The sequence below is a fragment of the Ornithorhynchus anatinus genome, chromosome 1 (genome assembly GCF_004115215.2).
Source record: "Ornithorhynchus anatinus isolate Pmale09 chromosome 1, mOrnAna1.pri.v4, whole genome shotgun sequence".
Lineage (NCBI taxonomy): Eukaryota > Metazoa > Chordata > Mammalia > Monotremata > Ornithorhynchidae > Ornithorhynchus > Ornithorhynchus anatinus.
The window spans coordinates 73,295,676-73,321,910 of record NC_041728.1 but is presented as its reverse complement, the minus strand read 5'-3'; the positions used below and the strand labels follow the sequence as shown (position 1 = coordinate 73,321,910).

The following is a 26,235-nucleotide window of genomic DNA, read 5'->3' as shown; positions in this document are numbered from 1 at the left end:
TTTAATCTTGCCACATTATTTTGAGTGTTTAGAAATTTCAAATTGAGCATTCAAAATGCCCCCTAAACAAAGATGGGTGACAAATCTGTGTCAAATGAGTGGCAGAATTTTTATTCTGATAGTTGAAACCTGACCTTTTATGTCCAATAAAGCATAGTGTAAGATTAGGCGCAGTGCAGTAAAATGGTAAAAGGGGAAGCATTCTCTGGTAGCCAAAGGGTTAAAGCCTTTTTGCTTTACTAGTTTCAAATTACAATGAGAAACCTCTTCTTTCCCAGCAGGGCTGCGCTTACATTAGTCTTTAGATCTCTCTTGAAGAGGGCTGGTATATTTGTGCCTGCTGGAGGTGGAAATAACAGTAAGAAGGAGAAAGGAATTGAATGGACTTTCGGGAGTTTTTCAAGTAAATTCAGGAAAGCACATTTACTTTACTAGTCCATGCTTAAGACTTGGTTTACACTAAAGACGACACAAAAGATGTTAAAGTTATCACCAAGCTGCCGGACAAATATATATAACAACACCACCAAGGTGCAGATCAGGATAGATCTGTGATTCAGGACTTTGTCTTGGAAAGAGGACAAGGTGTGTGAAGAATTCCAAAACAAGTGAAGATAACTCTGGGAACTACAGTCTATCAGAAGATCAACTTTTGCAAATACAAACACCAGAGAACTGATTATCTTAAGCTTATATAGGAATGCATAGGTCATTCGACCAAATAATAGTAGCCGTCTCTTGCTACATAAATGCAGCAAAAACCATAAAAACTGTGGATAACTGGAAATCTGAATTTCAGCTTTCTTAGAAATAACTGCTGCCTGACACATTCCAAAATATTTTAAATAGAAAAAAGAAATCACTAAAGATGCTGTGTTTAGAAATGTCATTGACATGAAGAATAGGTAAATTTGTTTTTCCGTCACTGAGAGAGCACACCTCATAGGAATTCTGATTTTAAGACAGAGCAACGAGGATTAAAAGACTTTATATCTGGGGGGAGAAAAATGTATCTAACGGTTCTTTTGCTTAGAGGTGTTCTGGGTCTGCTCTGGAGTTCCTGGGTTTTGGTGGGTCATGCAAAAGGCGGTCTGGGAGATAATCATGTTCACTCCAGTTTTATTTATAGGAGGCTGCGGAACCATGAGAGAAGGGAGATCCAGAGAGAAATTCTCTCTATCCTGGGTTTACCTCACAGACCCAGACCATTTTCACCTGGAAAACAGGCTTCTTCGGCTCCTCTCTTCATGCTGGACCTGTACAATGCTATGACAAATGAAGAAGACACGGAGGAATTGGAATATTCACTGAGGGGTTCCATGGGAGGAGAGAACAGAGGGGTAAGAAGGGGATACCCGGCCTCTCCAAATGGGTATTCTCGGAGAATGCAATTATCTCGCACCACATCCTTGACCACACAAAGTCCTCCTTTAGCCAGCCTGCACGATACCAACTTTCTGAATGACGCTGATATGGTCATGAGCTTTGTCAACTTAGGTATGTTTTTAATTTTTTTGTTAATCTCTGTTATTACAAACTGGAAGTTTTACTAATGGGAAAGTAGCTGCTTGGTAGGTGGTCTTGTTTATATAAAGTCATTTTCTATAACTCTCCTCTTCTGGCTTCTGTTTCCTTTCTTTCATTGATGTAATATAAGTTTTAGCCTTAGGCAGTGGAGCTCATATTTTTTAAATATAAAAGTTAAAATGAAATGCTTATGGTTTGTGTAGATTTGGGTCTTTTCTGATTTTGCTTAAATCTCAGCTTTGTCTAAATGTATGGACTAACAGATGATATTCTGCAAAACAGAAAAGTATTAGAACAATTATAGGCAAACCTTTGAAAAACCTAGGAGAAAAAGAAATGTATGTGTGGGAAAGTGTAGGGGGGTTGAGGATTTTCTGTTGGCCATTTGAAGAAAATATTAGATCACTTGAAATATGCCTAAGTATACATATCAAAACCCCATACCCTTCTTTCTTTGAAACTAGCAACTGCTATGATAAAAGCTGAGGTAAATTAAATAAATATGATTAAAATCAAATACTATTGGTAAAAGTATGCAACTCAGCCCAGCAAGTCAGAGCTACCCTGATCCTTTTAGAAAAGGGAGGTATGTCTATTCTTTACAGGGATGATTTAAAAAACGGAATACATCCCTTCAGTTTTTGGCGATCAAAAAAACCTAGCTCACAGACTTAGCAACAGCTGCTTCGGCATTCCTTCTTTTTCTGCTAAGGTCAGACGCTTAATTGGAAATCTGTGTATTTAATCCCATTCCCGGATAAAATGGGATAGAAGCTTTATTCAAGATTAATATTTTGGATGTTAATTTTTATTTAAATGGCAAGCATTGCACATTGACTTCAGATTATCAAATCATTTTGTGCATTCTTACTCTCTAGCGCTATTCCCTAGAGCATCATGATAAAGGATTTACAGATTAAAAATGTTGAGCTATCAGTACTATGTAGGAGCAGTCATTTTATTTAACTACAAAGAAAATGACTTGTTAGGATAGGAAATCTACAAGTTAAAGACCTATTCAATGAAGCATTGTGATTTCATTTCCACACAAGAACACTTTACTGATCAAATTTAACACATTTGAAAGAATCAGAATTTATAGCAATTTTTTATTGATTTCCCAAAATATCCCTATATGTGCAAGCCATGTCACCTTTACGATTACTAGTCATGGGATAAAAAATGTATCCCAAGTGCTCATAAAATGTAAAGCTTCTGTGATCCCTAAGCCTAAATGGTACCTAGATACACTTTATCCAATCTTTTGGTCTACAGACCCGATCTCTTAGTATCAACCATCCTTGCAAGAAGAATAAGGTGGTCTATAAATTCATACATGTGTTTCATGTTACCAAGGATTTTAAAATTGTGAAAACCTTAATAAGGAGAGTTTTCCAGTGGTTGCAGTAATCAGATATCATTGAAATCTGTTCATAAGCGTTATAATTAGCAGGTTTATTTGGTCCCTAAAAGGCATTTAACACACAACATAATCCTAAATTAATTAGCAAGCTCTTCCTTGCCATGAATTCTGTGAAATTGGGGTTTATGACACACTCCATGTAGCAACAGTCATAAGAAATATTGATGAGTAATTTAGATTAGTTTTAGCATTTTTATCTTAAAATCTCTTGTTTGGGCTTCATTAACATATTCACAAATAAGTCACCAAGATAGAAAAACAATGCTATGTGATTTAAGATCTGACAGAGTATGGCAAGCCAAGTTTTTTACATTAAAAAAAGGTGACCGTCATCATGAGTTAGTGTATATTTTAAATCTATATTTAAATCTGTCTAAAACGAATAAAGGTTGTTGAATGGCACGCCAAGAAAAGATCCAAATTTATCCAAATTTGCCAGGATATGACACCTATGTTCCTGTGTCCTATCCATTTCAAAGATTTCTTCATCAAAAATGATTTAAAAATCAGGATTCAAAAAAATCTTTATTTCCAGGGATGACAAAAATCAATTTATTATCATTCCAAAAAAGTATCTTTTTTTTTAAATAAGCTTTGTTAGGGAATGTTCAGTTTAACTTTGGATTACTTGAACAGAGTAATTTAATATGTGTGCTGTAAGATACATTTACGCATGTTATTCAGAGAAGCATTATTGAATATGAGCTTCAAAAAAGAAAATTGTTTACATTATGTATTCAAATGGATAGAAAAATGCACTGTTCTTGGCAACAAAAGACAGATTTTAATCCATATTTAGGAATTAGAATAAGGTTCCCCCCTAAAAAATACTAATTGATTCTGATTATGAAAATAAGTTCCCACTAGTAGGTTAAAGGAAAATTCTACCTTATATCATTACCAGAACATGCTGCTCACAACAAAACTCTGAGATTGCTTCTTTTTAAAATATGTAATGAACGGCATTGCTTCCAACTAGGGAAAAAATTAGCCATGATAGAGTTCTCTGTATTCTAGGTTATATGTAATTTCACTATAATAGACACCATACGGTGGTTTCAACGTCACATTCTTTAACACATTAATAATGCTGCCTGTGACCAAATGTAGTTATTTTGAAGTTCCATCACTTTCACATAGCCAACAGGAGCTGCTTTTCTAGTGACCTATGAAATCCCTTATACACCAGAGAAATAAGTGCAAATGAATCAGTGAAATGGTAGGTAGAAGTTAGGCTGAAGAAGCCACCAGAAGTTAAACTGTGAGAAAATCTGTTTATATTTCCAGTAAAAGGATTGATTGTTTCATACTGTTACAGTAATTCATTTTCTTTGGAACAACATATTTTCTGTTGCAGTTTACTAATTCAAGTAAAATATTTTCTCTAAGCAGAAATTTGCTTAACCAAATCTCAGCCTAAAGCAACCTAGCTTCCCAAATGCTTCTGAAATTCAGGGAGTTGGGGGGAGGGAATTGTTCTTTTTAGTTTCAGATGTGTATATTTTTGATCCATTTGGAGGAAAAGGAGAGAAAAATGTAATTATTTGATAGATCCTCAACTTGTATTTCCTTTTCCCCTGTGGAAACTCACCAACTTTCTGATTTTAGTAATTGCTACTCTACTCTAATAGTAGCTACTTGTATATAAGGGGTTATATATAACCTGTATATGTGCCAATTTTGAAAACCACATATTAATGGGTTTCAGTATTCCGGAACACATCCCAAATTATTTTGTTAATTTCTCAATTTATATATGGGTAATTCCAATAGGAAATAACATTTTGAAGACTTAATTGTCTGTTTTATCAATGAAGCTGTTTGAATATTCATTAGACTTTTGCTTTTGGTCTACTACTGGACTCAGACAAAAAACACTGCTGTGAGAATTGGTGTTTTTTTTTTTTTGTTTTGCCATCTCTTTTCCTCCAACCTAAGATTGTTAGTTTGACATATGGGCTTTCTAAGCTATAAAAATGGATCTATTTCTGACATACAAATGCAAAAAGAACTGGAAACCATTACCAAGAAACAATGGAAACCATTGCAATGTGCATGTACTTTTAAATAAAGATAAATATGTATTTGAGGACTGTTTTTAAAATTAAGTCAGTGTAGGAAGTAGAAGTCAGATATTATTTGAGTTGGGGTCTTTTGCTATATTGCCATTAGTATGCCACCACACTAGACAAGTTTATAAACCTAAATGGAAGGAATCATGTAATATTACTTCTTGGTGTCAAGATTCATTAGACTGGAATTAAATTTGACTTTTTCACTATTACAATTATTAATAATTATGGTTCACTGTCAAATGTGATTTTCTGACATTAATTTTGATATATTTCTATTGAGTTAATTCAAACTTAGAAGGCCTGGTGATATATCATGGGATCATTTTCATTTCACAACAACCCTTTCAAAAACAACTACATGTACAGATTAAACAGCAAAAAGAATAATATATTTTATAACTACTAATATTTTGAGTAACTGAGTTTCATTATAGTCTAATGAATCAACAAACATGCCAGAAACTGTAGCAGAGAAACTTCTGAAAGTCATCATAGGTATCAGCTATACTGCACTGTCTTCAGCTCTTTGAAGTACAAGAATAATTTAGGTGTGTGTTTGTGTGTGTGTTCCTTTACTGTGTAACTGATGCCTATGCAGCATAAGCACACATTAAAAGTAGTTAACTCTTTTTCCCCTGGAAAAGATGATCCATTTCTCTGTGGCTGAGTATGGACACCATGTGGTGCCTATATCTCACTGACAAAGATAAGTGTTTGGAAGAGGAAGAGAGCAAAATGAGATGAAATGAAACTCTTTGGAAAACAAGGGAGGGGCCGCTAAAGAATAGCCCTGACCCCCTCTGTCTTTCTTTCTGTAGAAGATTGTACTTGGTGGTTAGGGCTGTGATGAAAAAGGTGTTTTTACTTGGAGCTATTTTATTGCTGAAATGTGATTTATTATTATCATTGCTATTAGTGATCATTTGACTACAATCTGCAACCTAAAACTGTCCTACAAGCAGATCTTAGTTCTGCATAAGTAATAGCAAGTAGACTGGAAACTAAGAAGTCATCACATAGTTCAGAACAACTAGGAAAAAACTGTCTTCATCCCCTATTACGGTGTCCCAGTCATTTTCTCTAACATAGTTTTCTGCTTTACCTTTAGTCCCAGACCCATGCTCAACTCTTCAGTACCTTCCTTCTTTCTAGCTTCCTTTAGTATGCATTTACTCTCCATTTCTTCATACCCAGAGGCTTAGTTTACCAGAAAATCAATTAGTTACAGCTTGATCATTTAAAGTTAGGTCTTCTGTTTTCCTGGAGCTGAGAAGGAAGATTTTATGAAGTGCCAATTGCAGGCTACCCTTCTAATAGAAACTCTCCCCAGGGCTTCAGGATAGCAGCTCTGTCTGCTGCAATCCTCTGTAATTATTTCCCATACTTTCCAAATGAACCCCCGACCCCTCACCTCATCCTCTATCCTCCTTGCTCCTAGTCTGGTACCACCAGTTAAAATGACTTTTGGGAGAAATATGAAAGTTTCTTTTGTTGCTGTTGGAGGGATCATAGACAGGATTTTAAAAATGGGGAAATACAGAAAAAGTGGGGGAAAGGAGAAGAAAAAGGTACTGAGATGAAAATTTTATTTTTAAAAGGGAGGAGGAGAGTGATAAAAAACCAATAGAGGAGAGAGAAAAGCCTGAAGAAAAAAGTGAAGACAGGAATGTGAAAGAGAGAGAGGGAGAGAGAGAGAGAGAGAAAGAGAGAGATGAAAAGAGGACAGAAAAGAGAAAAAATGAGAGGGGAACTAAAACGAGAGAGGGTATTCAGAGCTGCTCTTTGAGTCATGCAGGTGGAGGGAGGATTCATCATATCTCAGTTCCTGACTCATAGACAAAATAGATATTTCAGGATTCCCCACAACCAAGTCAGCTCCAGGGACAAACCTCTTCATCCTTGCAGTCTGAAATCCCCCAAAAGGAAAAAAAAAATGTCCTCGGTATGTGTGTGAGAAGTACACAGACGGACTACTAACATTTACAGTCATAAATAATGTAGTAGCTTAGCTTTTAAAAACCACAGGTTAAAGGATAAGGCCTACCATGACGCACACAGAGGAGCTGAGATCAGAGGAGCAGCGAAAGGGTAGGGGAGAAACAATGAATCCCCTTGTTCTGAGTTATATTTATGAGTGCTTCTTTGCACCTTAAGTTCATATTTTATTGGCTGGGCCATGGGGTCTCCCCATTTGCTCATCTCTTAAAATAACACCCCTGGCTAAGATTCCCTATAAAACACACAAGTATTACAGCAGGCAGAACTGTCGATCCTGACAACCAGCTCATTTATTTGGGAGGAAGAAGAGGTTCGTTACGACTTTGGAATTCTGATTTGATGTTTGAGATGCTGCTTATACAAAATAAAAGCAGCAGCAATAGTATTACCTCTTGCCTACTGCTTTGAAGAGGCCATTGAACCATTTGAGCACATTCTATTTCAGCTAAACGTTTGTCCTTCTCTACATCACCATAACACCATTCAGTCTACACCATCATTCACTCTTAGTTTTTCTACAACCAACGAATTCATGGCTCAGTGGAAAGAGCAAGGGCTTGGGAGCCAGAGGTCATGAGTTTGAATCCCTGCTCTGTTACTTGTCAGCAGTGTGACTGAGGGCAAGTCACTCCACTTCTCTGGGCCTCAGTTCCCTCATCTGTAAAATGGGTATGATGACTGTGAGCCTCACGTGGGCAAACCTGATGACCCTGTATCTCCCCCAATGCTTAGAACAGTGCTCTGCACATAGGAAGTGTTTAACAAATACCCACATTATTATTACCGCCTCAATCACAGTCTTTCTATAGACCTTCTTTTGAGGGGTGGGAGACTCCCATTTCTAAGGTTCTCATGTCTATGGCAGATTGCTCCCCAAGGCTTTTGGCCTACTCCATAAGTTCAAAGAAGGCCTTGGCTATTAGGCCTATATTCACATGCTGAAGAGTTACTTTAATTACACCTCACCCTGGAGCAGGACAAGATCACTCAATAGAGCAGGTGGGGCAAATGTTTCTTTCTAAGGATAGTCAGAGCACTGGGAAGGCAGGAAAAGGGGAAAGAAGGAAGGTGGGTGGATAAAGAAGGACCAGGTGAGAAAAACAGAAAAAGGGAGATACACACACAAATAGAAAGAACACAGCAAGAGAAAGATGAAAGATACTAGATTCAGAGAGATATTAGTCACAAAAGAGAGTTGGAAAGATCCTTTATGTCACCTTTGCTCCCTCCCTTCTATTTGCCTTTTTTGCCTTTTCACCTGCTTCTCTCTTCCCATTCTTTACCTACTCTTGCTTTTCCTCTTCTCCTTCTTCCTTTTTCCTTCTGGATAGAGCATGGGCCTGGGAGTCAGAAAGTTATGAGTTCTAATCCCGGCTGCACCACTTTCTTGCTGTGTAACCTAGGGTAAGTCACTTCACTTCTCTGTGCCTCAGTTCCCTCGTCTGTAAAATGAGGATTGAGACTGTGAACCCCACAGGCGACAGGGACTCTGGATTTGCTTGGCACATTGTAAGAGCTAAACAAATACCATCATTACCATTATTATTATTATTCCTCCTCTCCCCTTTCTCATCATCCTCTCTTTTTCCCTCTCTCCCCTTTCTCACTTTTCTACTTTTTCATCCCTGCTTCCTTTCCTTCTCCTGGCTTCCTCTTCTTCAACACTTCCCCAGCTCCCTCCAGCTGTCCCTGATGTGCTTTCATTGATTTTGGATTTGTTGATGGGGCATTTTGGTGTTTGTCTTTTAAAGCTTCTGGGCTCCTCAGGTCAAAGAAAGAGTCTTCTTTGTAACTGTAGGCTTGCTGTTGTCAAGGGACCTGTCTGTTTATTGTTGTACTGTACTCTCCCAAGCACTTAGTACAATGCTCTGCACACAGCAAGTGCTCAATAAATATGAGTGATTTACTGAGTGTAGGGTTCTGGGACTTAACTTAGGCCATCATTCTGGAGCATTTTGGTTTTTTCCTATCACTCCCTCCAGGGAGGAGAGAGCCTGGGTCGGAAGCAAGTGGTGGGCTAGCAGTAGGAGAAAGCGTTGCCAGGATATTCCTTTCTGTTGCTCTGAATTCTTGTCACAGAAAGAAACTCTGGTTCACTGAGCACTGGATTTCTCTCACACTATTCAGGGGTCCATTTGGTTTCGCAGCCTTAGTTCTCTTTATTAATATTTCCCTGCAGACTGTATGAGGTCAACATTATTTATTATCCCCTTTACCCAAGAGGAAAAAGAATTGCCTCGTGGTGGCTCTGGGTGGTAACAGAAAAGCTGAAAGCAAGTCCTCTTGACTCTCAGTTCTTTGAACCCAGAGAGAATACGCCGCCTCAGAAGATGGGGAATGGAATCATAAAATGCTTTGGTATTTGAAGCACAGAATGATCAGTCTTGCAACTGTTCTGTGAAGTCAAGGACTGACCATTGCCAAACATAGCAAAAGAATTGCTTCCCCGCTTCCTTAAATGCCTTTCTTCTGTTAATAAACCCCAGGATCATGTAAGCTTTTGTAATCATAGCACTCCATTACAAATTCATATTCAGCTGGTGATTCACGAGGATTCACAAGTCATTTTTGCTGTTCTTGGGTAGAGTCAATATTTCCCTGCCTTTCCTACTGGTGGTTTGTTTTTGGTTCCTAAGTAAATTATTTTTCACTCATCCTTAGTTAATTTCCTTCCAAATAAAATACCTCAGTGGTCGGGAGCAACAGAACATTAGAAACAAATGAAGGGAAAGGCAAATGAAAAACATCAAAACAGAAAGGTTTGAAAAAAAAAGTCTAGGTAAGATTCACCACTACAGTCATATTTCACTGACAGAGAGGTCACAGCTATGGGAAAGAGAAAAACAAATTGCTAATAAAGAAAACAATTAATTGAAATCGGGATTAAGGGTACATAAATCAATCAATCCTATTTATTAAGTATTTAATGTGCCAAGTCTAAATCAAGGAATAAAATATGTCTGCTTCCAATAAGGGCCTTTTCAGTGTCACTCCACCTCCTCCTTCTCACAGAGTTAGCCTACCCACCTGAATTTCTATGTGCCTTAAGGTGCAGAAAAATATGACTAGGGGTTAGCCAACCCCACAGCCTATAACAATAATGCTGCAAAGGTAAGGGGATTCTCGCCCCCTGACCTTCAAGTAGCCCTGGACTTTAGTTAAGTCCTTTGGTACAGGTCAGCTCCCAGTTTGGACAATCCTCAGGGAAACAGAGAGTTCTATAGCTCTCAAACTCCATTTAGGTTTAAGTCATCTTACGGTGGGAGAGGGACTTCCTCTGGGATTCCCACAATCTTTCTGAGCGTAGTCGAACATCCAGAGTCATTTTGGAAGATTCACATGAATTTGGAGGAGTTGGATTACCTAAAAGGTCTCTAAAGAGCCCTGGGTTGCTAATGTCAACTAGGGGTGAAATGGCTCCCTGTGGGCAGGAATCTGTCTACCAACTCCATTGTGGGCAGGGGTCTCTCTACCAACTTTATTGTACTGTACCCTCCCAAGGGCATATCACAGTGTTCTGCACCCAGTAAGCACGCAATAATGGCAGCTTAGGACTGAAGGCTATGCTGATCAATATGCCCAGTATATGTGCCACAGGAACCTGCCAATGGATGAAATAAACCTCTTGACTTCTAGATGTTGACTGAACCTAAAATGCACCACTATGTCATTTATTAAATTCCTTGAAACTCCAAAGAATTAATTTACACAGAAAGCGTAACAATTCACTTCCTCTAGATGTAAACTCCTTGTGAAAGGAACATGTTAGTCCAGTATATTATATTGTATTCTCCAAGCACTTCATACTGTGCTCTGAACACAGTAAGTGCTCAATAAATGCAAATGATTTATTGATTCCCAGTCATAAAGGCTTAAAGCAAATACAGTGGGGACAATCTCTCTCCACTCCAGTCCATGCTTCACTCTTCTGCTCGGGTCATTTTTCTACAAAAATATTCAGTCATGTTTCCCCATTTGTCAAGAACCTTTAGTGGTTGTCTATCCATCTCCACATCTCCACAGAGAAGCAGCGTGGCGCAGTGGAAAGAGCACGGGCTTTGGAGTCAGGGCTCATGAGTTCGAATCCCAGCTCTGCCACTTGTCAGCTGTGTGACTGTGGGCAAGTCACTTAACTTCTCTGTGCCTCAGTTCCCTCATCTGTAAAATGGGGATTAAGACTGTGAGCCCCACGTGGGACAACCTGATTCCCCTGTGTCTACCCCAGCGCTTAGAACAGTGCTCTGCACATAGTAAGCGCTTAACAAATATCAACATTATTACCAAACAGAAACTCCTTGCCATTGGCTTTTAAGTACTCAATCACCTTGCTCCCCTCCAACCTTACGTCCCTGATTTCCTATTACAACCCAGACCACACAATTTACTCCTCTAATGCCAAACTACTCACTGTACCTTGATCTCATCCAACTTGCCACTGATCTCTCATCCACATCCTGCCTCTGGCCTGGAACACCCTCCTTCATCACATCTGACAATTATTCTCCCCACTTTCAAAACCTTACTGAAGAGTCATCTCCTCAAGGAGGTCTTTCCTAAGCCCTTATTTCCTCTTCTCCCATTCCTTTCTGAATCGTCCTTGCATTGGATTTGTTCCCTTTACTCACCCCTCTCTCAGCCCAACAGCACTTATGTACATATCCATAGTTCATATTTATTTATATTAATGTCTGTCTCCCTCTGTAGACTATAAGCTTGCTGTGGTCAGAGAACAAATCTACCAATCTGTTAATTGTTGTATTTTACTCTCTCAAGTGGGTAGTACACTGCTCTGCAAACAATAAGCACTCAATAAATACAGTTGATAGAGTGACTGTTAGAGGAGAGAAATGTGTGGGCTGGATTGTAGTAGGAGATCATTAAGGTGAGGTAGGAGGGGGCAAGCTGATTTAGTGCTTTAAGGCCAATGGTAAGGATTTAATGTTTGATGCAAGTTGGATGGGTAACCCACACATACACTAAGCTACTGTAATAAAGTGCAACTTAGAAATAGAGAACTTAGAGAAGCAACTTAGAGAAGCAACTTAGAGAAGCAACTTAGAGAAGCAGCGTGGCTCAGTGGAAAGAGCATGGGCTTTGGAGTCAGGGCTCATGAGTTCGAATCCTAGCTCTGCCACTTGTCGGCTGTGTGACTATGGGCAAGTCACTTAATTTCTCTGTGCCTCAGATCCCTCATCTGTAAAATGGGGATTAAGACTGTGAGCCCCACGTGGGACAACCTGATTCCCCTATGTCTACCCCAGCGCTTAGAACAGTGCTCGGCACATAGTAAGCGTTTAGCAAATACCAACATTATTATTATTATTATCATTATTATTAAATAAAACTCTAATCATAGTGCATGTCCACATGGGTTATTTTCCGACTGTCAGGAGCAGCAGCACAATGAAGGGGTGTGGCCTAGTGGGTTAGAGCACAAGCCTGGGAGTCGGGAGGTCATGGGTTCTGTGGCTCAGTAGAAATAGCATGGGCTTGGGAGTCAGAGGTCATGGGTTCTAAACCGAGCTCTACCACTCTCAGCTCTGTGTCTCTGGGCAAGTCAAAACTTCTCTGTGCCTCAGTTACCTCATCTGTAAAATGGGAATTAAGACTGTGAGCCCCACATAGGACAACCTGATTACCTTGTATAACCCCCCCAGTGCTTAGCACAGTGCTTGGCACATAGTAAGCGCTTAACAAATACAATTATTATTATTCTCTGCTGTGTGACTTTGAGTAAGTCACTTAACTTCTCTGTGCCTCAGTTCCCCCCATCTGTAAAACAGAGATTAAGAGTGTGAGTGCTACATGGGACAGGGATTGTGTCCAACCCAATTATCTTGTATCTACCCCAGTGCTCAGAACAGTACCTGGTAATAATAATTATAATTATGGTATTTGTTACTGTATTAACCATTGGGATGGATACAAGCAAATTGAGTTGGACACAATCCCTGTCCCATGTAGGGCTTACAGTTTCAATCCTCATTTTACAGATGAGGAAACTGAGGCACAGAGAAATGAAGTGACTTGCCCGAGGTCACACAGCAGACAAGTGCGGAGCTGGGAATAAAACCCATGACCATCTGACTCTCAGGCCCGTGCTGTATCCACTATGCCATGCTACTTCTAGATCTGACCACAGTAAGTGCTTAGTATATGCCACAATTATCCTTATTATTAATTTTTACGAGCTCCTATTTCTTCGAATTCCTGTTTGGGATTGGAGGAGCTAGGAGTTAGGGTTCCTCTCCCCTCTCAGATGTCTCAGCAAGAAGAAGTGTTGGAAGAACTATGGAGTGAATCAGGTCAAATTTCTCTATCCTGGTGCTGTGATCTATCCTTGTGAAAAATGAGGGATGAGAAGGAAGAAGAGCAAGGGAGGGCAGATGAAGAAGTACAAGAGAAGATAAAGAAAAGGCTAGGAGAATGAGGAAGAAAGTGGGAAAGTAGGAGAGTAGGATAAGAGAAGCGAAATACAACTGTTAGAATATGGAGAAAAATAAAAAAGGCTTCATTAGTTTCCATGGAATAATAGTAATAATGGTATTTTTTAAGTGCTTACTCTGTGCCAAGCACTATTCTAAGTGCTGGGGTAGATACAAGGTAATCAGGACGTCCCACGTGCGGCTCACAGTCTTACTTTCCCTTTTACAGATGAGGTAACTAAGCCAGAGAGAAGTTAAGTGGTTTGCCCAAGGTCACGCAGTAGACCAGTCACAGAGCCATGATTAGAACCCATGTCCTTTGACTCCCAAGCCTGTGTTCTTTCCACAAAACCAAGCCAAATCTACATGGTGGATGAGGAGGCTTTATTGTGGTCCTTTAGAAAGAATAGAGAATGCTTAGCTGCATAGTACTATTCCAGGGAAACTCTTTCATAGGGTCCACTGTCATAGGTCAAAATTATTTTTAACCATAACTTTAACAAGTTTGTAAGATGTCAATTCTCCTATAACCATGTTGATAACATGTATATTAAGAGGATTCTTTGAAACAGAGAATATTTAAAGTAGCTGCTTAATATTCTCTTTGTCAATGTAGGTTTCCACTTATTTTTCTGCTAAATTCATTTATTAATACATTCTGCTTGCATAAATATTTAGCTGTAAGTTCTGAGATAAAGTAGACATATGGTAACTGTCTTTTGTGGTATGAATCTGGGTGTTCCTAATTTTTAATTGTTTTCATAACTCACTGAGTTATTAGGGCTTTTTGTTTTCTCTCCAATACCATACAAATTTAAGTGGCTCTGACCTTCTAGTCTGCCTGTTTGGGCTGACTTATCAGATGACCATCTGACGTTCTTGTTAATTGAACTTAATTACTTCCTGTTGTAATATTTTGAAATAAGGATGGAATTTTGATTCAGATCCAAGAAGCTGTAGAAAATGAACATGAACCAGCAATACTCAGATACCATTCTTGACTTCATGCATAAGTCAATTAGTTGCGCCTGGAAATTTCATGCTCTAGGTGAAAGAAAGCTGGAGGTTTTTAATTATTTTAAAATAAACTTGTTTCTCCTCTATTTTAATGGTTTATAAATTCAGGTCTCTGGATGTATTAACTAAGCATGAAACAAACATAAGGAGGCCACAATTATCTTCTAATTTATTTCCTCTTGGTCCAAAATAACCCCAGGACCTGAATCTACACCCTTTCTAAATAGGAGAGATTTGAGCAATCCTTCTGTAGTATAATTGAAGAAGAGTATTTTGCAATTTATAAGCTTAATTTTATTTACAGTAAGCAAAAAGTCTTTGGGAGTAAAATACTTAACCATATCAGGTAAATTGGCTGTGCAGGGCAGCAGTTGATAAATGAGCACTTACACAGAATTCATGATGCCATTATGTGAAAATATTCCTCACATGGATGACTGTTTACAAGAGAAATTAAATAAAAAAACTGAAAAGAGAAATAACATTAAAAATTGAACAGTGCATTCTGAATTTTCTAGTGTTCTTTGAATCTGAAGACGAATTTTACCTGTTAGCCATAACAAATTGATCTGTTAGTAATGAAAATATTTTTTATAGACAAAGTAGTCGTTGACTAGTGGAATAGGAACTAGGAGATGATCCCTAACCAGGAAAGGCAGCTCAGCAATCTCTGAATTGGATGTTTCACCCCAGTCTGGTTCTAAATGGAAGTTTAGTTCTTTTCTTATTCATGAATCTCTGTAGTTTCAGAGGTCTAAAATCATCACACATCCTTTGGGGATCAACTCCTTTTCTGAGAAGGTAATTGTCAGAAATAATTTACAAGGTTAACACCCATGTTTGCAAGGTGCTATTGGAATTGAGTGATAGGTTAAAGTTTTGGCCATTTTCTTTTTAATGTCTGGTGCTTCGGTTTTATGAACTTTATATTTAGGCAGTGGGTATCAGTGTGATGGGTGTAAATTAACTGAAGCTGTTGAGAGAGTTCGATTATTGTGTGCCTAGCCATCAGTTTAAATGTGAGTTCCTTGCAGAAAAGATTAGTGCCTCATTCTGAAAGCACTCAGGAAAAGCAATGGTGATGTTCTTCATAGCAGTAGCTGTTTTTCTCCTTCCTGGAACAGGATGCTGGGTGAGAAGTGGTCTTAGCCTGGAATCTTACACTGGTGGCAGAATTGACCTGTCCCTGCCTGGAATTAGCATGAAGTAGTAGTAGTTTACATTTATTGAGTGTCCATTTAGTACTTGGGAACTGCAGAATACTGAATGGTCAGGTTTTCAGTCCACAAGGAGCTGCTACGCTAATGGTGAAATGCTAGTCCTAGGACTATAATAATAATAATATTGGTATTTGTTAAGCGCTTACTATGTGCAGAGCACTGTTCTGAGCGCTGGGGAAGATACAGGGTAATCAGGTCATCCCACGTGAGGCTCACATTTAATGTCCATTTTACAGATGAGATAACTGAGGCACAGAGAAGTTCAGTGACTTGCCCACAGTCACACAGCTGACAAGTGGCAGAGCCGGGAGTCAAACTCATGACCTCTGACTCCGAAGCCCAAACTCTTTCCACTGAGCCCTATGCTGCTTCCCTATGAGATGCCTCAGGTTAGAGGCTGGCAGAAGGGAAAGGACATTTTGTGCCCCAAGTGCTTCAGAGATCCCGGCTTGGCCACTTGTCAGCTGTGTGACTTTGGGCAAGTCACTTCACTTCTCGGTGCCTCAGTTATCTCATCTGTAAAATGGGGATTAAGACTGTGAGCCCCACGTGGGACAACCTGATTCCCCTGTGTCTGCCCCAGCGCTTAGAACAGTGCTCGGCACATAGTAAGCGCTTAACAAATACCAACATTATTATTATATGGTTATGGAGATCATCCATAGTGAAGCAGCATGGCCTAGTGGAAAGAGCACAGGCCTGGAAGTCAGAAGACCTGGCTTCTAATCCCTGATCCACCACATACCTGCTGTGTTGCCTTGGGCACTTAGAGTCACTTAAGTTTTTTGTGCCTCAGTTGTCTCACCTGCAAAATGGGCATTCAATACCTAGTCTCCCTGCTACTTAGACTGTGTATGTTACCTTATTGATGATATAATAATAATAATGCTAAGCGATTACTACGTGCCAAGCACTGTTCTAAGTGCTGGGGTAGATACAGGGTAATCAGGTTGTCCCATGTGGGCTCACAATCATAATCCCTATTTTACAGATGAGGGAATTGAGGCACAGAGAAGTTAAGTGACTTGTCCAAAGTCACACAGCTGACAAGAGGCAGAGCTGGAATTAGAATCTACGACCTCTGCCTTCCAAGCCCGGGCTCTTTCCTCTCAGCCATGCTGCTTCTCATTGATCTACCACAATTTAGCCCATACACTTTGCTCCTCTAGTGCCAGCTTCTTTACTGAGCCTTATCTTGCATTATCTCACTGCTGATTCCTTTCCCATGTTCTTCCTCTAGCCTGGAACTCCCTGCTCTCTGTAAATACTTGCTCCACTTTCAAAGCCTTATCAATCAATCAGTGGTATTTATTGAGGTCTTGCTATGTACGGAACACTAAGCACTTGGGAGAGTATAATACGCTCTTGTTATATCCCGGCTAGACTACTGTGTCAGCCTTCTCACTGATCTCCCTTCCTCCTCTCTTGCCCCACTCCAGTCTATTCTTCACTCCGCTGCCCGGCTCATCTTCCCGCAGAAACGATCTGGGCATGTCACTCCCCTTCTTAAACACCTCCAGTGGATGCCTATCAACCTCCGCTCCAAACAAAAACTCCTCACTCTAGGCTTCAAGGCTCTCCATCACCTTGCCCCCTGCTACCACTCCTCCCTTCTCTCTTTCTACTGCCCACCCCGCACGCTGCGCTCCTCTGCCGCCCACCTCCTCGCCGTCCCTCGGTCTCGCCTATCCCGCCGTCGACCCCTGGGCCACGTCCTCCCGCGGTCCTGGAGTGTCCTCCCTCCTCACCTCCGCCAAACTAATTCTCTTCCCCTCTTCAAATCCCTACTTAAAGCTCACCTTCTCCAAGAGACCTTCCCAGACTGAGCTCCTCTTCTCCCTCTACTCCCTCTACCGCCCCCCTTCACCTCTCTGCAGCTAAACCCTCTTTTCCCCCCATTTCCCTCTGCTCCTCCCCCTCTACCTTCCCATCCCCTCAGCACTGTACTCGTCTGCTCAACTGTATATATTTTCATTACCCTATTTATTTTGTTAATGAAATGTTCATCGCCTTGATTCTATATAGTTGCCATTGTTTTTACAAGATGTTCTTCCCCTTGACTCTATTTATTGCCATTGTTCCTGTCTGTCTGTCTCCCCCGATTAGACTGTAAGCCCGTCAAACGGAAGGGACTGCCTCTATCTGTTGCCGACTTGTTCATTCCAAGCGCTTAGTACAGTGCTCTGCACATAGTAAGCGCTCAATAAATACTATTGAATGAATGAATGAACAACAGAGTAGGAAGACAGCTTCCTTGCCTAAAATGAGCTTATAGTCTGGAGAAGCAGCGTGGTTCAGTGGAAAAAGCCTGGGCTTGGGAGTCAGAGGTCATGGGTTCTAATCCCGGCTCTGCCGCTCACCAGCTGTGTAACTTTGGGAAAGTCACTTAACTTCTCTGTGCCTCAGTTCCCTCATCTGTAAAATGGGGATTAAAACTGTGAGCCCCACGTGGGACAACCTGATCATCTTGCATCTCCCCAGTGCTTAGAACAGTGCTTTGCACATAGTAAGTGCTTAACAGATCCCACCATTATTATTATTAGAAAGGAAGACAGAAGTTAATACAAATAAATAATTTATAATGTATAATTTAAAGATAAGTGCTGTGGGCTTGAGGGTGGGGTGAATATCAGATGCCCAAAGGTCACAGATCTAAATGCACAGACAACACACAAGCATGCTGATGTTGCCCAAAAGCAAGCCAGGTGGGTGGTTCGAATCATAACACAAGAGCAGAGACAGAGTCTATTCATTCATTCATTCAAATGTATTTTTTGAGGGCTTACTGTGTGCAGAGCATTGGTGTTCAGGTGTCCTAGCAAGAACGTTTAGCTTTCTCTTAGCTAGAACTCAAAAACGATTTGACTTTAGGTAGAGCAAACTGCCATCTGAAGAGCTATCCGGTAATTAAATCCCGGAGACTAACAGGAAGAGCTGTGTTTACAGAAAGATCATGCATTCCTTCCCCTTCTCTTTTCAATTTCACTCCCTTCTTTGCAAGATAAGATAATCAGATTCTTTTGTTTTGCATGTAGTCACTATTCAAACTTATCACTAATTTAGATAACTTTATTCTTTAATAGGATATTGTCCAAGAATAGCAGTTTACCAGGTCTACCTGGAAATTGAACAAGTAACCCGATCTGTGGATAAAGATAGGAATGGGTTTCTTAGTATCAAACCACGGTAAATAGGACCAGAATCCTTGGCAGAGCACCAAAACTACTTTATCCTGCTAAGTCTGGTGAGACTGAGAGTACTGTTACAAAATATCAAGGAAGGTGTTTATTAGAACAATTGAACAAATATTTTGGATAGCCTATGAATCAGTTACAGCGTTGAGCACCACATTAGGTATTTCGACTGCAAGCTGTAGACACAATCCAATGGGAGGGGAGCAGTAACATGCACTTTGTAAAGGGAATGTCATCTCATATCTATTTTTTCAAGACACTCTGCATATTAGTGATTGACCAACAATGGCATCTTCTTCAACTATAATGGGCAACTCTACAACCCTACAACTCTACTATCGGTAGTGGTGTCACTTGCTAATCTGTGACTAATCTATGTCTCTCTGTAACTTTTCCTTTTTTTAATTGGTCTTCCAATTAAAACATTGGTTTACTATCCACTCCTTCCACCCCCTCCTCTGATTTCCACTTGCTCAGGAGCCAGGCTTCTAGATCCAGAATAATCGGGGGTAAATGGGTGGTCTTTGGAAAGGTGTGTGTGTGTGTGTGGTATGGGGGGGTGCGTGTTGGGGGGAAGCATCCCCATGTGACTAAAGGGGTAGGATCTTGTTCCACAAACCCCCTCTCCTCGACACTCCTCCATTTCTCCATTTAGCTAGGAATGGAGACACTGAGCTTTATTAAATTTGAACAGAGGGAATAATCTTTTTATAAAATTGTCTCTTAAATGATCAATCTTGGGGATTTGCCAAACATGAGGATCTCTGCCCACGTAGAAACATTGTAGCCACATGGAAAGAGCATGGTCTTGGGAGTCAGAGGTCCTAGTTTCTAATCCTGGTGGCTCCGTGACCTGTCTGCTGTGCCACTTTAGTCAAGTCACCTAACTTCTCTGTGCATCCATTTGCTCATCTGTGAAATGGGGATTAAATATGTGTTTTCTCTCCCATTTATAATGTGAGCACCATCTGGTTTAGGGACTGAGTACGATCTAATTAACTTAACATATGGCTTGGCACATAGTAAGCACCTAACAAATACCATAGTTATTATGACTACTATAAAGTTGGGTTAGCTTCATGGTACCTTCTGCAATAGTCAACACCCAAAGTATGTAAATCAGTTTTCAAGTAGGTGTGTAACAATTATTCAGAGGATAATGGTCAGCTGCTATTCTTGTCTTGTGAGAACTAAGCAAGAGAAAATGAGTCTCGTTCACCCCACACATCCTATCCGTTACCAAGACCTGCCGGTTTCACCTCTACAATATCGCCAAGATCCGCCCTTTCCTCTCCACCCAAACGGCTACCTTACTATTACGGGCTCTCGTTATATCCCGGCTAGACTACTGTGTCAGCCTTCTCTCTGACCTCCCTTTCTCCTCTCTCGCCCCGCTCCGGTCTATTCTTCACTCCGCTGCCCGGCTCATCTTCCTGCAGAAACGATCTGGGCATGTCACTCCCCTTCTTAAACAACTCCAGTGGTTGCCTATCGACCTCCGCTCCAAACAAAAACTCCTCACTCTAGGCTTCAAGGCTCTCCATCACCTTGCCCCTTCCTACCTCTCCTCCCTTCTCTCTTTCTACCGCCCACCCCGCACGCTCCGCTCCTCTGCCGCCCACCTCCTCACCGTCCCTCGGTCTCGCCTATCCCGCCGTCGACCCCTGCGTCGCGTCCTCCCGCGGTCCTGGAACGCCCTCCCTCCTCACCTCCGCCAAACTGATTCTCTTTCCCTCTTCAAAACCTTACTTAAAAATCACCTCCTCCAAGAGGCGTTCCCAGACTGAGCTCCTCTTCCCCCTCTACTCCTCTGCCATCCCCCCTTTACCTCTCTGCAGCTAAAGCCTCATTTTCCCCTTTTCCCTCTGCTCCTCCACCTCTCCCTTCCCATCCCCACAGCACTGTACTCGTCTGCTCAACTGTATATATTTTCGTTACCCTATTTATTTTGTTAATGAATTGTACATCGCCTTGATTCTATTTAGTTGCCATTGTTTTTACGAGATGTTCTTCCCCTTGACGCTGTTTAGTGCCATTGTTCTTGTCTGTCCGTCTCCCCCGATTAGACTGTAAGCCCGTCAAACGGCAGGGACTGTCTCTATCTGTTGCCGACTTGTTCATCCCTAGCGCTTAGTACAGTGCTCTGCACATAGTAAGCGCTCAATAAATACTATTGAATGAATGAGTCTAAAATGCAGGAAGAATTTCCTGTCAAGGAGCCCACATATTTTGGGATAGATTTTTTCTTTAGGTGTGCCCAGATTTATGACTGTATCCTTTAATGATTGTATCCTCTGTAAACTTGAAGGTATTTAGTAGATCTATTTTTGATAATGAATTTCACTGGATTTCCAGCTCTAAAATAATGATCTTCTGGAGATTTTAGAAAGTTGTAGAGGAACATTTTAGAAAGTTGTAGAGGAACAGTCAGTCTAGCCTCCAGGGGCTATGGATAAGATCACCAAGAGAAGACAAGGAAATGGTGCTCTAGCTGTTCTTCTAACCTTTTTCTCTAGAATGTAGGCTCACTAGGAGCAGAGAACATGTCTACCAGCTCTGTTATATTATTATATTGTAATCTTCCAAGAGATTACTACAGTACTCTGTATGCAGTAAGCACTCAGTAAATACAATTGATTGATTCCTTTAGCCTCCAATAATCTTCCATATATCAAACCCCACCATAGATTCCAGTTTCCCATAGCCTAGTGGCAAGAAGATGGGACTGATGTCAGGAAATCTGAATTTGAAACCCAAATCTATTACTGGCCTGCTGTGTGACCTTAGGCAACTCACTTAACCTCTCTGGGCCTCAATTTCCCCATATGTAAATTGGAGATAATATAACTCCTTACCTCCCTCTTATCTTGTGATTCCCTTGTGGTTCTTGGACTATATATGTGCTTAATATATACCATAATACAAATTATTAGTAGTAGAATTGGGAGATAGGGAGTGTGGTTCTGGGGTTACACAAAGACAGCCATTGCATTCATTACAACACTGGAATTCTCTTCTTGCGTCGTGAGAGAGTGCTTTTCTGTAAAAGCACTTGGGACAACAGGGGTGTTGGTGAAATAATTTTGGAGATTTGTAGAAAGGTGCTAAGAATTCAGTGGATAAAAATGTAAATATAGTCTACAGATGTCTATATGTACAAATTTGTGGAATGGTGCTCTTGTTACCTGCTTATTTTTCAAGCATGCGGAACATTTAATAAAGGCTAGATTTATGAGTTTATCAGAAAAAATTCTGCTTTATTCCAGCGGTTTTAATTATTGTATTAGCAGCAAACTGGAAGGTCGAAGAATGTTTAAAATAATAAAAAAGGAAATTGAGAATTTTTAGATTGTAAAAAGTGCACCCTTTACTTGGGAGGCTTCGGGGTCCAAGAATATTAAAAAGCAATTAAAGTGCTTTAATGTATTCATCTGTTTAAATCTAAATCAAATCCTAGTTATTTAACATTCAGTTTTAACAACTGATTTATTGGGAGAAGGCTAATTTAAAACAGTGTGTGTGTGTGTGTGTGTGTGTGTGTATGTGATATAAACTGCTTAATTTTATATTTTTCCCAGATCAGACCATTGACATATGGTTCCTGTAAAGTAATATTGTGCTGGAGACAATTTTAGTGCCTTCAGGTGTCAAAATTTAAAAAAAAAATCTCTAGAAAAACTGGATCCTCCAGATACCAACAGGTTGCATATCTAATCAAATACCTAGGTATGGAAGCATATTTCATAGTTTATAGGTTATTTGTGAAACAGAAATCTTAGTATGAACATTTAAGTTTCTCTTGAAGTGCTTGGAGTTTTCTTCAAAATTACAATTTTGGTACCTTAAAAAGAGTCAAACTCAGGAGATCCAAGGGCTTAGTGCAAAGAGACACTGTAAACTGGGCTACAACCTGAGGATGGTTCTAAACACACGATTAAGTTACCACCCACAATATACTTTATAAAGTATATAAAGTATACTCTCATTGGAAGTTGGAAGGAAACTGTCATGAAAGTTCAAAGAATTATTATGATTATTATCAAAAGCTCATTTCATTTAATCTTACACATGAGGCATATCAAATAAATTTCTCCAAGCACTTGTGGCTGCACACATGCTCATCGTTAATTTCTAAATGAAAAGCCTATTCTATATTTGTGTTTATCATCAGTCTCTACCCTCTTCAATCACTACCCTCTCTCTGTGACCCTGATTTTTTTTAACTCTTTTATGTTCCTCTTCGTCTTAACCCCGCCCCCTCATCGCTGCAACCAATGTCAGTCAATCAATATATTATATTTATTGAGCACTTACCATGTGCAAGGCACTGTAGCAGGTGCTTGGGAGAGTACAACACAATAATATAACAGTCACATTCCCTGCCCACAACAAGCTTACAGTCTAGAGGCAGAGGCAGGAATTAATATAAATTAAAAAAATTACACATATGTACATAAGTGCTGTGGGGGTAGTGGGGGTGGATGGTGAATAAAGGAAGCAAATCTTAGACACCCTTACTGGGATCCCTTCCCTGCTTTCTCCAACCTCTTTTCAGGTACCCCCTTCTTCCCATAGTCCCCTCCACTGAGCCTCACTTTCACCATCCACCACTGACTAGAGACTTTCTTGAGGCTATTTATAGCCTTAGAATGCTGAGGTGCCTGCCAGCATTGAGTTCTACACCTTGGATCCCCATTCCTAAAGCTTCTTAGCTTCTTATCTAGACACTTTAGGGAACCCTACCTCATTGGCTCATGCTTTCTCTACTAGGTCAAATATACCATCTTGTTTGAGTTCCACAGGGCTAGATACATCCTTGCATATTGTTTCCATAGCCAGCACATGACTGGGCTATTTAGAGTCCTGTGAACAGGGCCATGCTAGGCTTGACAGTGCTTAGAATGGCTGGTGGCCAAAGAGCTGATGACCAACGTTTAGCTCCCGCATGAAAGTGTGGTGAAACCTTAGACTCACCACAATTTTAGGTTTCACATTTTTAGCATAAAATTTTCTCTGTACTTCACTGAACCTCACCTTTTTGAATAACTACATAGAATACATAGAATAACTACATAACTCAAGGTTAGAAAATCCAGTATCACCCATTTTAGCTGATAGATGACTTACAAAGTCACAAAGTCACAAAGACTTCCAATCAATCATATTTATTGAGCTTTTATTGTGTGCAGAGCACTGTACTAAGCACATAGTAATAATAATAATAATGGTATTTGTTCAGTACTTACTATGTGCCAAGCACTGTTCTAAGTGCTGGGGTAAATACAAGGTAATCAGGTTGTCCCTCCCATGTGGGGGCTCACAGTCTTAATCCCCATTTTACAGATGAGGTAACTGAGTCACAGAGAAGTTAAGTGACTTACCAAAGTCACACAGCTGCTAAGTGGCAGAGTGAGGATTAGAACCCACAACCGCTGACTCCCAATCCCATGTTCTTTCCACTAAGTCATGCTACTTCTCTTGAGTGAATGCAATTTAACAGAGCTGGTAGACATGTTCCCTACCCACAAGAAGCTTATGGTCAAGAGGGGGAGAGAGATATTAACACAGATAAATAAATTACAGATATGTACATAAGTGCAGTGGGACTGGGAAAGGGGTGAATAAAGGTTACAACCCCAAGTGCAAGGGTGACATGGAAGGGACAAAGAGATGAATAAATGAGAGCTTAATTGGGGAAGGCCTCTTGGAGGAGATGTGCTTTGAGGGTGGGGGTGAGTGATCTTTTGTCAGATATTAAGAGGGAAGGCATTCCAGGCCAGGGGCATGACATAGGAGAGAGAATGTTGGAGAAACAGATGAGATTGAGCTACAGTAAATAGGTTGGCTTTAGAGAAGTGAAGTGTCTTACTACTATAATTGTGTTTATCTTCAGTCTCTACCCTCTCCCTGTGACCCCCTGTGACCCTGATTTCTTTTAACTCTTTTATTTTCCTCTTCTTTTTAACCCTGTCTACTCATTCCTGGAACCATTGCCAATCAATCAACCAATTGTATTTATTTGAGCATTTACCGTGTGCAGGGCAATCCAGCAAGCACTTCGGAGAATACAACACAATAATATAATAGTCACATTCCCCGCCCACAACAAGCTTTTAGTCTAGAGGCAGAGGCAGATGTTAATATATATAAAAAAATTTCACACATGTACATAAATTCTGTGGGGCTAGTGGGGGTGGTGAATAAAGGGAGCAAGCCCTAGCTGGAAATCAGGGAGGTGTGTTAGGAGGGGATTTGGTAGAGTGCTTTAAAGCCTATGGTAAGGAGTTTCTGTTTGATGCAGAAGTGAATGGGCAGCCACTGTAAGTTTTTGAGAAATGAGGAGACACTGAATGAACATTTCTGTAGAAAAATTATCCAGGCAGCAGAGTGAAGTGGATTGGAATGGGGAGAGACAGGAGATTGGGAGGTCAGCAAGGAGGCTGATGCAGTAATCAAGGTGGGATAGTGTAAGATTGAGAACTTCCAGATTGAGAATTTGAGAAAGGAAATGATTATAATGCTAGAGGTTTGCACAGTGCTATTCACAGTGTCTCTTCCCTGCCAGTCATAGGACCTTGGAGGTAGTGTGAGTGACCAGTGCATAGACAGGCAAAGAGGTAGTTCACTGCACTGCCAGTCTTAGTCCCAGGGGGTAGTCGGTGCAATCAATGAAGCAGGGTTGCCTAATGGATAGAGCATGGGCCTGGGAGTCAGAAGGACTGGGTTAAAATCCCAGATCCACCACTTGTCCTCTGTGTGACCTTAGACAAGTCATTTAACTGCTCTGTGCTTCAGTTCCCTCCTTTGTAAAAAGAGGATTAAGACAGTGAACCCTGTGTGGGACCTGGACTATGTCCAACCTATTTTAGTCTACCCCAGCGCTTAGAACACTGCTTGGCACATAGTAAGTGCTTAACAAATGCCATTAAAAAAGTGAGCAGGCAGGTATAGAGGCAGCTCACTGCAAAGTGCATGCAATAATTTTATTTAAAACCTATTTATACCCCACACGACTGCCTAGTGCTGGTGCCATGTCATAGTACTTCAGCTGAAGAGGCAGTTACCTGGACAGGCCCCTCAGTAGCTACTTTGGTCTTCACCACCTATGTTTTACCCAGCTATTTCCAGTGGGGCTAGAGCAGCCGTAAGCTTGAGAATGCCTGCTAGGGATGAGTAGGTGTTTGCCCAGGAACCTCTCATTGGAAGTCCTGTTGCTTTGAATTGAACTTTTCCTCTGCTGTTAACAAAGCCTATTTTCTATAGATGTCCTATAGAGTGGAAAAAATATTAGGAGTCCTATTGGAACTGTCCATCTTGTGAGACGTCCAAGGCCCAGCAGGAATTCTGGCCCCAAAT

General features: G+C 40.5%; 1 protein-coding gene across 2 annotated transcripts in view; it reads left to right on the top strand.

The window, feature by feature from the left end:
* The first annotated feature begins 302 nt into the window (after positions 1 to 302).
* BMP5 (bone morphogenetic protein 5) overlaps positions 303 to 26,235 on the top strand; it is a 159,096-nt gene continuing 133,163 nt past the window's right edge. For both annotated transcript variants that reach the window (XM_029063718.2, XM_029063643.2), the window contains exon 1: positions 303 to 1,497. In XM_029063718.2, the coding sequence (XP_028919551.1) occupies positions 1,008 to 1,497 (490 nt within the window). In that variant the 5' untranslated portion in view covers positions 303 to 1,007. The remainder of the gene's footprint in view (positions 1,498 to 26,235) is intronic.